The sequence below is a fragment of the Harpegnathos saltator genome, unplaced genomic scaffold (genome assembly GCF_003227715.2).
Source record: "Harpegnathos saltator strain DR-91 unplaced genomic scaffold, Hsal_v8.6 scaffold174, whole genome shotgun sequence".
Lineage (NCBI taxonomy): Eukaryota > Metazoa > Arthropoda > Insecta > Hymenoptera > Formicidae > Harpegnathos > Harpegnathos saltator.
The window spans coordinates 343,762-357,527 of NW_020229955.1; the positions used below are offsets into that span (position 1 = coordinate 343,762).

The following is a 13,766-nucleotide window of genomic DNA, read 5'->3' on the forward strand; positions in this document are numbered from 1 at the left end:
GGTATAAAGGCAACAAAAAACTAGCACAGTATAAATATCCTGTGACGTATCATCAGTGTCCAAGCCAGTTCCACGTACGAGCAATGATCCATTGCCAGTTTGTCCAGGTATAAGTGCAAATGCCCGGGCAACTTCGACTTCATCGCCGTCGAGCGAGTGGAAGCGATTTTGTCATGGAAGAAAAGCATTTAATTTCGCAAAGTGAACTCAGTGATTTGATTCGTGATTTGAATTTATCGAAACAAAAAGCAGAGTTGCTTGCATCACGGTTGCAGGAGTGGAAATATCTTGACACTCGAACAAAAGTCACTGTATATAGAAACAGAAATCAGGCGCTTCTACCGTTTATCAAATAATCCGCAATTTGTTGCAAAATTACCGCAAGATTGGAGCTCGAATGTCTCTCAAAATTCAGTTTCCTGCATTCACATCTCGATTTTTCCCCTGGGAACTTAGGCGATACGAGCGACGAGCAAGGAGAGAGCGGCTACACCAAGATATGGCGAGAATCGAAAGACGACACCAAGGATTTTGGGATGATGGCATGATGAGCGACTACTGTTGGACTCTAATGCGTGAAACGGATCCCAAACAACATACAAACGACTCAGTTTTACTGCTCTTCATTTCTGATTTATATAACTTTTAATTGAATAAAATAGCCATTAATTGTCAAAAATATTGTCAATAATAAAAAATGAATTTATTGAATATCTCGAAAACTAGAACCAATCTTAAAAAACGAATTGAAGATTCGGATTCAGCGCTCCAAATTACCTTAGAAACAGCTTTTGGTTGCTCAGGTCCAAAACCGTGTATACTTGTGTTATTGAAGAGAAAAATCTCCTTTTGGCTTTGATTGCTTATAGCGGACAAATAAATTGACGCACATTGTTTGCTAAACAATTGATAAAGAGCCCAAAATTTTCACATCAATTTCCAATGTGAAGATAACAAAAGATTGAAAATTAAATATTTGTCATTCCTCATTGAACTAATCTTATATCTTATTAATGAACATTATTGACGTTATGAATTTAAAATTACTAAGAAGTAAAGAGTTCAAGCTTTAAAATGTTTTTTTTTCAAATCATTCCTCCGCCATCGTGATTTTTACCTGAGTTTACAGCCTTGTTTGAAATTTGCCAATGTTTCAAAATATAAAGAAACGTACTGTGTGACTGTGGGGTTGCACTGCGATCTCAATCTTTTTTTTTTTCTTTTTACTGAATAAAAATATGCAAAAGGTGTTGCAACTTAACCTATTTTATCTATATTGGATAAAACATCGCTCGCTTTGTTTCCTTAAAACTAAATTACTTTTCCTTATTCACTACATGTCGTCGGGACCACGATTTCAATTTCTTGGTAAGTATAGTGGCGGCTCGTAGGCGGAGACTCTGAAACTAAGAGTTGTCACACGTGTCTACGACGAGATACCGTAAAGACTATTGGTCTTACGGGATTTTAGCATACCAGAGAAATCTCGCTGTGCACTAGCGCCCTCTGAGGAATATCGTGACCGGAATATGAAACATAGCGAATCGAAATAAGCATGGATGGTAACAGAGTATGGAGTAATGGGCAAAAGATATCGGAAGATATCTCAAAAGACTATTATTAACCCTTTGAGGCACAGTGATAAGTATATTTACCATCTATTTATTCTCACAATCCTCTGAAATATTTCATATTTGAGGGTTTTTTGCGTTTTTTCTGCTTCTTATACGGGATATGGGAACACACATGAAAGTTTGAAAAGTGTTTTGCACAGGTTGTCCATCCTATTGTAAATAAACAAAGTGTGAAAAATACACATTTTTACAGAGAAAAATCATTTTCCACGAACTATGAGTGAATTTTTTGCTCGAAATCAAGATCTGCGGGTTTTTCTGGGTTTTTCTGGGTCGCTGATTACAAATCTGAGGTCCAAATTCCAAAATTAATTTTCCAAGATCATAGAATTCATAGAATTTTTTTTATTAAATTATCTAAAATTGTACTCTGGTTAGTTTTTGAGCTCGCTGATCGAGCGAATCCGAGGTAGAAAACTCATTGTCACCGAAATTATCGCGATTTTCCATTTTTGCGTCCGCATTTTAGATCCGCCATCTTGAATTTCGAAAATCTGACAACGGATTCGACCCCAGAAACCCTCGTATATATAAATGTTCATGTGATTCGGATCATCTGTGGAACTGTATACGTGCCTCAAAGGGTTAATACAGAAAACAGGCCGAATGCCAGTGTGTATGCATGTATGTCTCCTAGGATCGCGAGACGTGAGAAAATTTAGAATAATTTTTATTTTAAACACACGTATACACACGTTGGCGTTCCTTAAGTTAATAACTCGAAGTTGAAACAATGATACTGAAATTGCGACCGACAACACATGTGTACAGAATATGTTTCGCGAATTCCTCGCTCGCGAGGAATTCATGGAGACATAGAACGGATAATTGAGATAAATATAAAATTCCTATACTATTTTGCGACATTCGCAATAACGAATCGAGTTATTATATAATTATAGAAATGTAACGAAAGAACACGGCCCATGCAAAAGGCAACGCGGCGGCGGCGATGTCGATTATAAATGTATCGTCACGTTAAGTGTATCTAGACCTTTTCGTACTTGATCTTAGCTTAAGCAGCCGAAAAATGGCAGAACGGTATGAGACTTTTATGTTTGACTTAACTCGCTCTGTCTTCGCGAGCTCTGCAACAATTGTCACGCGAGACACCCTGCGTATAAGGTGTTGCAAAACAATTTTTTACAGAGCTCGTGGAGATATAAACTGGATTAAAATCAATATATAAAGTCACGTAGCGTTTTTCGATATTTGTAACAGTTTATTAATTACATAAATCTGACGAGTGAGCGCGCGCCGAGATGGGGGGATGGAGAAGCTTCGCAGCCGCTCGGGCCACAACGCGGCTTCGATCCAGCAACTAACGATGGTGATTTGCGGTTTGGGTTTGGGTAGGTGCGACGAGGTAAAGCACGAAGTAGTGGCCGCTTGTCTTTCCTCTCGCCTCTCGCCTCTCGCCTCTCGCCTGCTCGCCGCGCACCGGCGACAGTTGCTAGCTGTATTATCTTGAGCTGTATTAGCTATAGCAGTCGCTATTCATCATCGCTCTTCGATTACCTCCGGGGTCCCTTGGGGCCCCCCCTCCCCCCTTGGTCAATATGAAAAATTACCCAGGATTGACAATACTTATATATCACCTCGTTGATGCTACAAATCCCAACTTGCTACTCTTCACTCTTCCCCCGCCCTACGTGTCCCTACGCATTCTTTCCCTCTTTCTTTCTGCTTAAGAGATGAAAAATAAATACTAAAAAGCACAGAAACAAGGCAAAAGCAAGGTAAGAGTCGAATAACAGATATTATAAGATATAAATCCAGCGGAAAGAGTAGAAATCAAATATCTTGTTGTTTTGGGATTACATCATTGGGAAGCAATCTTGCAAAGCAAACTTTTCTGCAGTAAACGTATCTAAATAGTAGAGTTATCTTAAGAGTTATAAAATATTTCTTCAGTCTTATTATTTTTACTTATTATTTTTGTCCCAAAATTGTATTGTTGAAATTTACCTCGGACTTTACACGGGCGAGACACTTGGGATAACTGGAGAAGGCAAATATGAAGAGAAAAGAAACATAATTTTTATATGGTTATCAGATTTATTAAGTTTCTGTTATTTACACGAATTCGTTGTAAATCCTTTTGACAAGGGTCCAGAGGAACATTGCGGGAACATTGGGAGCATCGCGTTACGTTATGAGGAAAAAAAAAAAAGAAAAGAAATACTATACAGCCACTTTTCGTCCCCAATGATCACTATGAACCAATGCCATGGCGCGGCAAGAGATTAACGCGCGCAATGCGTTCGCCGAGCGATTCCAAACCCTCGACAGAAATTCCGGGGACCTCCGGAGCGTTCGAAGTTATTGCACTTTTCGAGGGATAGCACTAGAACGGGAAGTGGGCGTCGTCAGTTTGCGTTATCGTATCACGGAATAATATAAGAGGAAATAACACCTCGCCCCTGAGTAAACGTAAATGAGTACGTTAAAACGTAAATTCACGTACGTCGTCTCGAGACTGTAACAATACACGCGATGTGAAGAGCCCTAAATTACATGTGCGTGTGTGTATGTGTGTGTGTGTGTGTGTGTGTGTGTGTGTATTTGTATTGCAAAGAAAACATAGTGAAAAAATTAAAAGCTACTAGAAAATAATGACGTAGAAGCGAGACTCTCCGTATCTGGAGACCCATTCTTCCAATTTTTCAATGTGCATGATATATATATAAGCATATATACCTAAAATATAAAACTATATTTAAAAATATACATGTTTATATATATATATATATATATATCTATCCATCTATCAAGGCACATTTATCATATTCATCGTCCGCTTCTACAACGTATACGTGACTCAGTCGCGTGCATCAGTTTCGCGCGTACAGAACAGCCTCCAGACTGATCGGTAAAATGCTCTTGCATCGCGAAAGCATGACGGCGCCCACGAAGCGTCAGCGTCGCGTCTCGCATTCGACGCACCGTCGGGTCCATCCGGAGCAGCTGTCGCATACATTACCGTTTCCCGGAAAAGAACTACACCGCACTTCGCCGCCTGCGCGGCGGCGGTCTTTAGCGTATTAGCGCTTTTATGAGTTACCAAGTTACGTTACGCGCGCGTGTGCGTGTGTGCGTGTGTGTTTGTGTGTTCGCTTCCTCTTGTAAATGTAAATTTTATGATCATGTACCCATCACCACGTCGGACCCACGTTACGCGACTGCGCGTAATTGGCAGTAGAGCTCCTCTTGTCTCCTTTGTCAGTTAAAATCTAAACGCTCCGCGAAACCCGAACGCTGGCGCGATGTCGGTATCCTCCTCGCCGCGTCCTCGACGCCGAGTCCGACGAACTCGAGGAATTTGTGGAATAACCGGGAGAACCGCTCGAAGAACATTTGTTTTTTTTTCCCGCTCGAGCGGGATGACGGGACGCGGTCGCTCGGAACGCGGCTTCTTGCCGGAGGAATTCGGAATACCGACATTGGAGCAGCACCTCGTTTGTAAATTAGACTAATTAACATTAACACGTTTAAGCGTCGCGACTGATTACTGAAATCTGATTGTACGCTTCGGACGTGAGCGGCGCGCGCTCGCGTATCTTCACACTCACTCTCTCTCGTGTGTGCATTGCAGACATTGTTCGTAGACATTGCCGCAATGATTTGTAAGAGCGGAGGGAGGGGCCTTTAGAGTTCTCGCCCTCATTCATTCTCTACCTCGCTCAGCTTCAGCTGCGACATAAGATTGAGTGTATGAGCATCTCTACAACGGCAATGGTCCGCTCGCACACACATACACGTACACATACACATACACATACTTCGCCGGAAGCACACCCAACAATGCGCACTCACAGATTTGCTCCTTTACGAAAAACTTTTCCTACAACATTTCGCACTAGTTCTCTTTCCTCCTCTTTCTTCCATCGAGTTTCAAGCTGCGCGTATCTTCTTTCTTCTTATTTTCTGAAAGTGTTAACATTTAATCCTCGGAAAAGAACAGACCTCATGTTGAAACTTGGCTACGTTCTCTTATCTAACGATTGTTATCTTTAATCTCTTGAGATTTATATCGTACATGAGTTTCCGACCGCGCTCAGAGAATCACCGTAGCCGGGGAACATTCAGCTTCATCACCGAAGCGAATTCCATCTGTCTGTGCATTCAAAGAGTCAAATCAACGTTGCACCAACTCCGCAACGTGATCGGGATTTCCCGATCAGACGGCGCGAAAATCAACCGCCGTGAGTATCAAGTTGTACGCTCGTAGCGACAGTTTGGAGTATTTGCAGCGGCATTTGAGAAGAATGCGAGTCGGAGGTTGCTCGCGACGAAGAGAATGTCGGTCGCACGAATGCCAGAAACGTAGGCGATTACGCGCGGAGATGCCGCGAGAACAGAGAAGAGTGATACGCCGCGATGTATCACTGGAGTATTTGATTGAATCTGGGAATTGGCGTGGAGTGTCGACTGCAACTTAAATCGCTAGGGTGAGAGTTTGCGCGTGTAATTGAATTAAATTATTGAGACGACCGCAACTGGACGGTATTTTCGTGTGTGTGTGTGTTTTCATGTTGTTTATGTATGCGTTTGTGTATGTTAGGTAGGACAGCGTATACCAGACTAGTGTACAATATAGTAACAGTACGTAGGTAGGTATGTGTATATATTAGAATGACGCAACTCGACAGAGTCTGAGCCGTGTCGATTCGTGTTAGACGTGCGCGATCGGAATTAACGGTAAAAAGTTTCGCTAAAGAGTGTACACACAGGCTCATCACAGGCGCTGTGAACGAAGCGCCGGCGAACGATCATTACCCCGAGAGCACGACTTTTCGTTTTTCAGCACGACAGTTCAAGTGGAAGCGAAGCTAGCGGATTATTCTCACAAGAGAGAGAGAAAAAAAAAAGAACAGACGAAACGACAAAAGAAAACGAGAAATTTACAACCCCGTTCCGGACAGATTTCAATCGGTGTGTGCCGAACAAGCACCGATTATTCCAGAAATATAATTTCCTCTTGCAAAAATACTTTTTTCCGATAAAAATGCTCTATATCCTTATCCTCTTCCTCATATCAAACGATCTGTCTTATCCGACCGAGTATCGCACAGACCAAGTATACCAACTGAAAAATATAGATCCGTTAGAATTCGCTTCACAGATCATCGAGACTGTCATGAAGAAAGTTTCATGCTCCGAACGCACGAGTGAAATCTTCTCGTTTGAAAGAAACGACACGTGAGGAGGATCGTGCGATGAAGGAGACGAAGAGAATAGGAAAGCTCAGTATCGAGGAAGCAACCAGTACCGGTTGTTCGGATACCTCGAAGCGTACCGCCATTGCTCCAGCCAAAGACACGTCACGTGTCGCGTGAAACAACAAACTAAAATAGAAGAGAAGGAAGAGGAGGAGGAAGAAGAAGAAGAAGAAGAAGAAGAAGAAGAAGAGGAAGACAAAGATAGAACAGGCAGTAGCATCGGCAGTTGAGCAAGAGATTCGCGTTTCGTTGACTGGGCATCACGCCCAGTTGCATCTCGACTCGACAACGCGATCGAGAGCAACCGTATCAGCCTGATATTAATCATCATCGCCGATCGAGTTTGTCGCCTCGCGACCCGTCGAGATACCGCGCGCGGCAACAAAACCGCGCGGAGCGCGCACCTTCGCAGGAAAAGTCTGCGAAGAGCCGCGCGTCCGCTATCTCGATCTCGCGTAGACTTCGCACCGCGGACGAGCGGACTTAACTACTGTGGCTGTAGGCGGTGTTCGTGTAGGGTCCACTGTAGATGGACGATCCTGTCGTGGAGACGCTCTTGTGTCGCCTCTTGGCGAGCAGTACCAGGATGGCGGCCACCACCGCGAGCATCAGTATCAGACCGGCGATGGCGATCCCGATGGCGAAACTTCTTTGCGATATGCAAATAGTGTTTGGATCGTCGATCGCCTGAACAATAAACGAGAAACGAACAATTAAAAAAGTTACAGACCAATTATGAATACGGAGAATTTATGACACATGTAGTGGTACTTTTGGAGTGTGGCTTAAAAAAATATATATCTACATATGGCGGTGGCTGCTCGCCTCGTGTGACCTCGTAGACATTATTACATATATTATCGTGAAAATATCGGAAGCGCTCCCGCTCCGGCTTTCTCACCCTTTCTTTAAAGACGTCCTCGGAGAAGTCTGACTTTGACCCAACGTCCGAAGCTTCGTTCACGTACAGACCGCTGTAGACCTCGATCGTGGCCGGGGTACCATCCAAGCCTTCGACACCCTTCACCTCGTCGTCATCGGCAGCGTCCCTGCGTCGTCTGACTATCGAGTTGCACAACGGCGGCTGTAAATCGGGAATAGCAATGAAGCTCTCGGTAAGTCCTCGGAGAAGCGGCCGTCGGAGAGTATTCCTTTTCAGGGTCAGATGTTACGTAATACCGCGCGCGCGCCTTCTCATGTAACGTATTATTAAAGTAAGACCGATGGGAATTACAAGCGCCTCGACACGATATTTCGGACGTTAGATTGCTATCGTCGAGTCGTTAGAGGAGGATGAATAACAATGTTATTAATACTTCCCCGCGGAGCAATTATTTCCCCTCTCCTCCCTTCCCTGCGCCCTCTTTCTTCGTGTATGTGTATATACACACACACACACACACACACACACACACGTATTGTATATATAAAACGTGAGTCATATCATAATGATGATGGTACCGTATTACTGCATCCTCTGCCATGCTTGATGCACAGCCTAACGTTGCACTGGTAATACACGCTCGCCGTGGACGGGAACTTGTGCGCCTGGAAGTTCACCCTGGCCTCTGTCTTGTCGTCGCTGTACGTAAACTGTCCCATGATCTCGCTGTCGATCGGGCAGCTGAAACCGAACGACGGGCGGATCGATCGACTTCTTCGACAATTCGAGAAAAGGAGAGATCAGTGAAAAACGCACGCGCGCGCGGAATCGCTCGTTTCTTCAGGTCATAAAATCCATCTCCCTCCTTGTATCTCTCCGCTCGTTCATTATCCAGCCTTTTATCGTGATAAGCGCTTGATGATCGCTCACCCTATCAACTCACCCTTCCTCATTGATGAGCCACTGCTCGCTCGAGCCGAGACCGTCGCGCACCAAACAGTCGGATATCCTCAGGCCGAACATTTCTTGCTTGTCAATGCTGATGACCAAGGTCAGAGGATCGCCGATCTTTACGTTCTCCGCCACGTGATGCTGCGTCGGATCGCCGCTGAAGATCTTCATCGTGCACCCCGGCATCGGAGCGGTCGCCTGTGAAGATGGAAGAAGCGCAACGCGTTGGAATACACCTCACTTTTCTTTCTTCTCCTTTCCTTGCCCCTTGCGCAATTTTATTCTGCTTATCGTTATTTCTGATCGTATTTATGATCCGAAAGGGATATTCTGCCGTTTAAGCGGACGAATCAATAAAATTTCAAGTAACACGAATTTCGCGCTGATTCGCTCAAAATGCCGTGGCGACATTTTAGTCGCTGAAACTAAAACGGGGTGCATAAACGGCAGCATACGCGGACGGAAGCCGCGAAGCCGCCGCCGCCGCTGCGGATGTCGCAATCTTTCCGCTTCCACGCCAACTTTTACCGACGTTTTAACGGACCGGGTATATCGCGGAAGAATTGCGACAGAGTTACACGCGACGTTTTTATTACCTGCAACGGCAACGACTGCAGCATGGCTACGTAGGTCTGATCGTTCGATACGATTTTGTCGCGCGTCTGGTATCTGCATCTCACGTGAAAACCTCTGCCCTGGTTCGTGACCAGCTTCAGGTGTGGCTGCACCACTATGGTGTTGAAGTACTCGATACCGCCGTCCTCCTGCGAAACAGAAAGACAATGCGGGGCACCGTGAGCGGACCGATACCACTAAATCCAGCGCGCCTACAATCGCCCCGCGAGCAACAAATCTCGACGAATCGAGAACAGCCACCCTCCCCACCCCCTCCCCCCCATTACCCCCATAAACGCGTTACCGCGTTATCCTCGTTCTATCGTCCTTATCGAGGATTCGCGCAATCGTGCGTCATATAATTGTTACTTTGACGTTCGACTCAAAAGTGCGCAGAAATATACTTGATTTGCTTGGAATTCCCGGGTAAAGATTATATTTCTGGCGAATCTATTAGTAACGTTTATCGTGAATATTTCAGTTGATTTTGTCGCAGAGAGAGAGAGAGAAGCGATATTTATTATTGATTGAACGGTGGTACTCTGTGATGATAATTATTGTGAATTTATTCTTTTAGACAATTATTATTAATTATTACTTTAGATATATATTTTCGTTTGAGGTATCGGCGCACGGATCCGGAGCGGACGCGATCGCGTTAACGTGGGTCCAGGTGTAGCGCTATATCCAGGTGAAAGAATCACACCGGCCATTGTTCGGCTACGCATAGCCGACGTGTATCCGTGTTTCGGTGTCGAATGTCGCAATCCTCCTCAGGGAGGTCCGTTTATTATCGTTCAGAGAGATAGATATAGAAATCGCGACCATGTTCCTGCAGATTCTCGCTGCTGCAGCAGCTACAATTGCAGCAATTTCGATTAAGCTGGTAAATCTTCAATCTTCTGATAGAAAAATCGAAAACCTGAGTGGAAGAGTCCTGAGAAAGAAGCCTGAGGAAAGAGACTTTTCTCAACTTTTCAATTCTTTGCATTTTAATATGAGGAGAACATAATTAGCGAAAAAGTAGCACACATCTTCGGCAGGAAATTTAAAAAGTTTTACAAATTTCTCTTTCTCAGTGTTATAAATTATTCATATTCGAGTGTTAGGAAAATGTAATGAGACGCGCAAAAGTAAACGAAAGGAAACTTTGCTGAGGTTCAAATCCACTTTTATTTACATTTTAATACAATATACATGCAGTAAAGCAATAGTATAATATAATAATATATTATTACGCAATATAATATGATATAATATGATATGCAATAAAAATGTGATAGATACAAGTATACATGATAAATTGCACGAATATTAAATTGCAGCATGAAATCACAGCGTCTAATTAATACTTGATTCTGACGCAGCATCCATCTCGATTTTTTTGCATTGGACTTGAGAGAGCTACTGCAACAGTAGCAACAACAGCAGCAGCAGCAGCAGCAGTAGTAGTCTGCCAACGTCGTCGTCGTCGTCGTCGTCGTCGTCGTCGTCGTCGTCGTCGTCGTCGTCGTCTCTGTCCTTGCACTCCGCCAGCAAAAACCGGACCGCTGCTTGCGCGCTGCTTCTTCTTTTCTCTGTCGTGCATCGAATCCGTCTCGCTCATCCGAGACACTCGGAAAGGGAATACCTACGCATCAATTTACATTCCCGTCGTTTCCTCCGTCGTGAATTCACTTGTTCACCGTGTGTATTCTCGTTACGCGACGTGGAAATTTCTTCTCCGAACAATTACGCAATCACTCTCTCTCTCCACTCTCTCTCTCTCTCTCTCTCTCTCTCTCTTCCTTTCCCTCTGATTATTTGACGATCTTTTTCCAGATTTCTGTCCTCGGACGAACGGAGGCTGCTTCATTGCGCGATTCTGCAAGCTTCACGAAGAAACGAATCCGAATATCCGTCTGCGATTTCGGATTTCAGTAGTCGCCTGCCGGCGAACGACGATCATCATTAATACCGACGATAATCGCTAATGAGGGTTGCCCGTAATCAAAGAGAGTTCGCTTGCCATTTCCACGGACAATGAATATAATCATCAGACGGATAATCATCGTACTTGGAGGTACTGATCGCGTCCTCGGCGAGGATCGAAAGGAGGTCTCCGGAGCTCGATCTCATACTCGGCGATCGGTCGCGCCGACGAGATATTCGGTAAGTAATCCGATGAGGCGATAATATTAATTTGCCGCCCGACATTGCCGTGCGGAACACGCCACGCGCGTGCGTAAGCGTGCATAATGCATAATTCGCCGTTATCATGAGAAGGCGCGCACACACACACACACACACACACACGTACACACACACAGACACGCATGGCACGTAAATCGTCGGAGCGATATATTTGCATACAAAATTGTGATACTTATCGCGCAGTACGAAGCTGTACGAAAGCTCGCAGCGGAGATTTATGCCGAATATCGCGATCATCGGCCATGTCGGCGATCTAACACGGCGCATCGGCGAGTTAATGGGCTATATTAAAAGCACCGGAGAAACGGTGCTCGGCCGAGCGGTGCAGCGGCGACGAGCGTAAATTCCGCGTTTTATATCGATACCGAAAGATAGAGTTCCCGCTCGCGCTCGCGGGAAAGAGAGAGAGAGAGAGAGAGAGAGAGAGAGGAGACGGTAATTTGATCTCTCAGGTTTGCTTATTCTCCTCGGCGCTCCTCGCTCTCCCTCTCTCGATGACTTCATTTTTCCGCGCTTACGTTTGCTGCGCGCCTCGGGGCTTTCCCATCGCGAGTGATCGTCGAAGCGCGAGCGAGCGGTCGCGCCGCGCCGCGCCGCGCAATGTTTCATCGCATCCAGCTGGTATACTTGCGTATGCTTGCATGAATGCATGGCGAACGCCATGCCAAACACGTTCTTCTAATTCTCTCAAGCTGAAACAACGTAGCACACGCGACGCTCGTCGCGACGCGGACGCGGACGCGGAATGACGCGGAAGTTGGAATTGAAAGGACGACACGTACTTGAGACATTCGCTATGCGACCGCGACGACGCCAGAACGGAACAGGAGCGCGCGCTTCGACTCGAGAGCGAGCGCGAGCCCGAGCGGGGCCGCTGATGCTGCGAATTCCTAGACGAGCACCGGGTATATCGAGCAGGCAACGACCTTCGACGGAGGAGTCTCCTCTCGTTCGACCTCAGCAAGGATACTCGCAATCTGCGGTGCATCGGCCCCGCGCTGAGAGATCCGCCGGCTTTACGTTTCACACCCACCTAGCAACCGGCGTGGTCTCGGGGATACTCGCGAGACTTTTACGGCACGGGAACGACAGCGGAGGGGGAGGAGGGCGTCCCCCCCCCTTCCCCGCCGCCCCCGCCACCGGTGTCTCCGGTTACAGTCCTGATCACCTTTCCTTACCGTACGTGGCATACCCATGACGACGATGTAGCAGGACACTGTCACGCGATACGAAGAAAGTCCTGCGGGCAAAAGAAGCAACGTCGGGATGCGACGCGCCGATCTTCTGCTCTCTTCCAGCATCCGTCGTGTTCTCTCTCTCTCTCTCTCTCTCTCTCTCTCTCTCTCTCTCTCTCTCTCTTCTTCTGCGTCCGCGGTCTGCCGCTGTTCTCTTTCCCCCCTCCTCCTTCCGCGCTTCAGCTTCGCATTTCTATATCTTTACGCCGGTCTCGGGAACGACTGGTTCCTCCGTTCGAGAGAGGACCGTAAACTCGACTCGATTCTGAGCGACCGCAGATTTTATTCGCGAGGATATCTTTTGCCAGGATACCTGCCAGGTCGCCTTCGGTACTCGCTCGTGTGACATCCCCATGGAAAAGAAGATCTCACGACTCGTGAAATCGGAATAAGGAGAGCGCGGGCGAAAACTCAATGACGATGAACAATATCGTGTCTGTAGATATGCAGGATATTCGGCTGAATGAGACACGATCAATTGGGACAATTGAGGACAATCGACTGAGTAGAAACCTGCCACAGGAATGTTCTTATTCTTGCAATTTCGAAAATTTCCGCCTGCTGTCGCTCGGATGACAGAAAATCAGCAGTCGTTACGCGCAAGACGTGTCTTTTTGGATTTTAATTATTCTTCGTGACTTCCTCAGGATGACTCGCAGCAAACTCGGATTAAGCTAGTCGACGAATAATAATCGGGATAGTCAAGAGCTCAACAATAATCAAATATTAATTTCTATCTTAACAAATCAGATGAGAGGACACTTGACTCTCTCTCTCTCTCTCTCTCTCTCTCTCTCTCTCTCTCTCTCTCTCTCTCTCTCTCTGATGGAAATTTTAAAAAGTCGATTAAACTAATCAGAACTCGGTGTGCAAGACACTAAATTTATTTCTTTTGTTCGCAATAAAATTAGAGATAAAATCTTTCGCAGCCTCCGTAATTGAGGCATCGCAAAATGAGACGTCGTTTTTTGATCCAGCCGCGGGATCAATTACGATCGTACGTCAGAGACAGAGAGAGAGGGGGGGGGGAGAG

At 45.7% G+C, this 13,766-nt stretch overlaps 1 protein-coding gene across 2 annotated transcripts in view; it reads right to left on the reverse strand.

Annotated features, from left to right (window-relative positions):
* Positions 1 to 3,672: 3,672 nt before the first annotated feature.
* pio (zona pellucida domain-containing protein piopio) overlaps positions 3,673 to 13,766 on the reverse strand; it is a 68,547-nt gene continuing 58,453 nt past the window's right edge. For both annotated transcript variants that reach the window (XM_025297276.1, XM_011151677.2), the window contains exons 5-9: positions 9,287 to 9,454; positions 8,683 to 8,888; positions 8,318 to 8,480; positions 7,758 to 7,940; positions 3,673 to 7,543 (exon numbers count right to left, since the gene is read on the reverse strand). In XM_025297276.1, the coding sequence (XP_025153061.1) occupies positions 7,340 to 7,543; positions 7,758 to 7,940; positions 8,318 to 8,480; positions 8,683 to 8,888; positions 9,287 to 9,454 (924 nt within the window). In that variant the 3' untranslated portion in view covers positions 3,673 to 7,339. The remainder of the gene's footprint in view (positions 7,544 to 7,757; positions 7,941 to 8,317; positions 8,481 to 8,682; positions 8,889 to 9,286; positions 9,455 to 13,766) is intronic.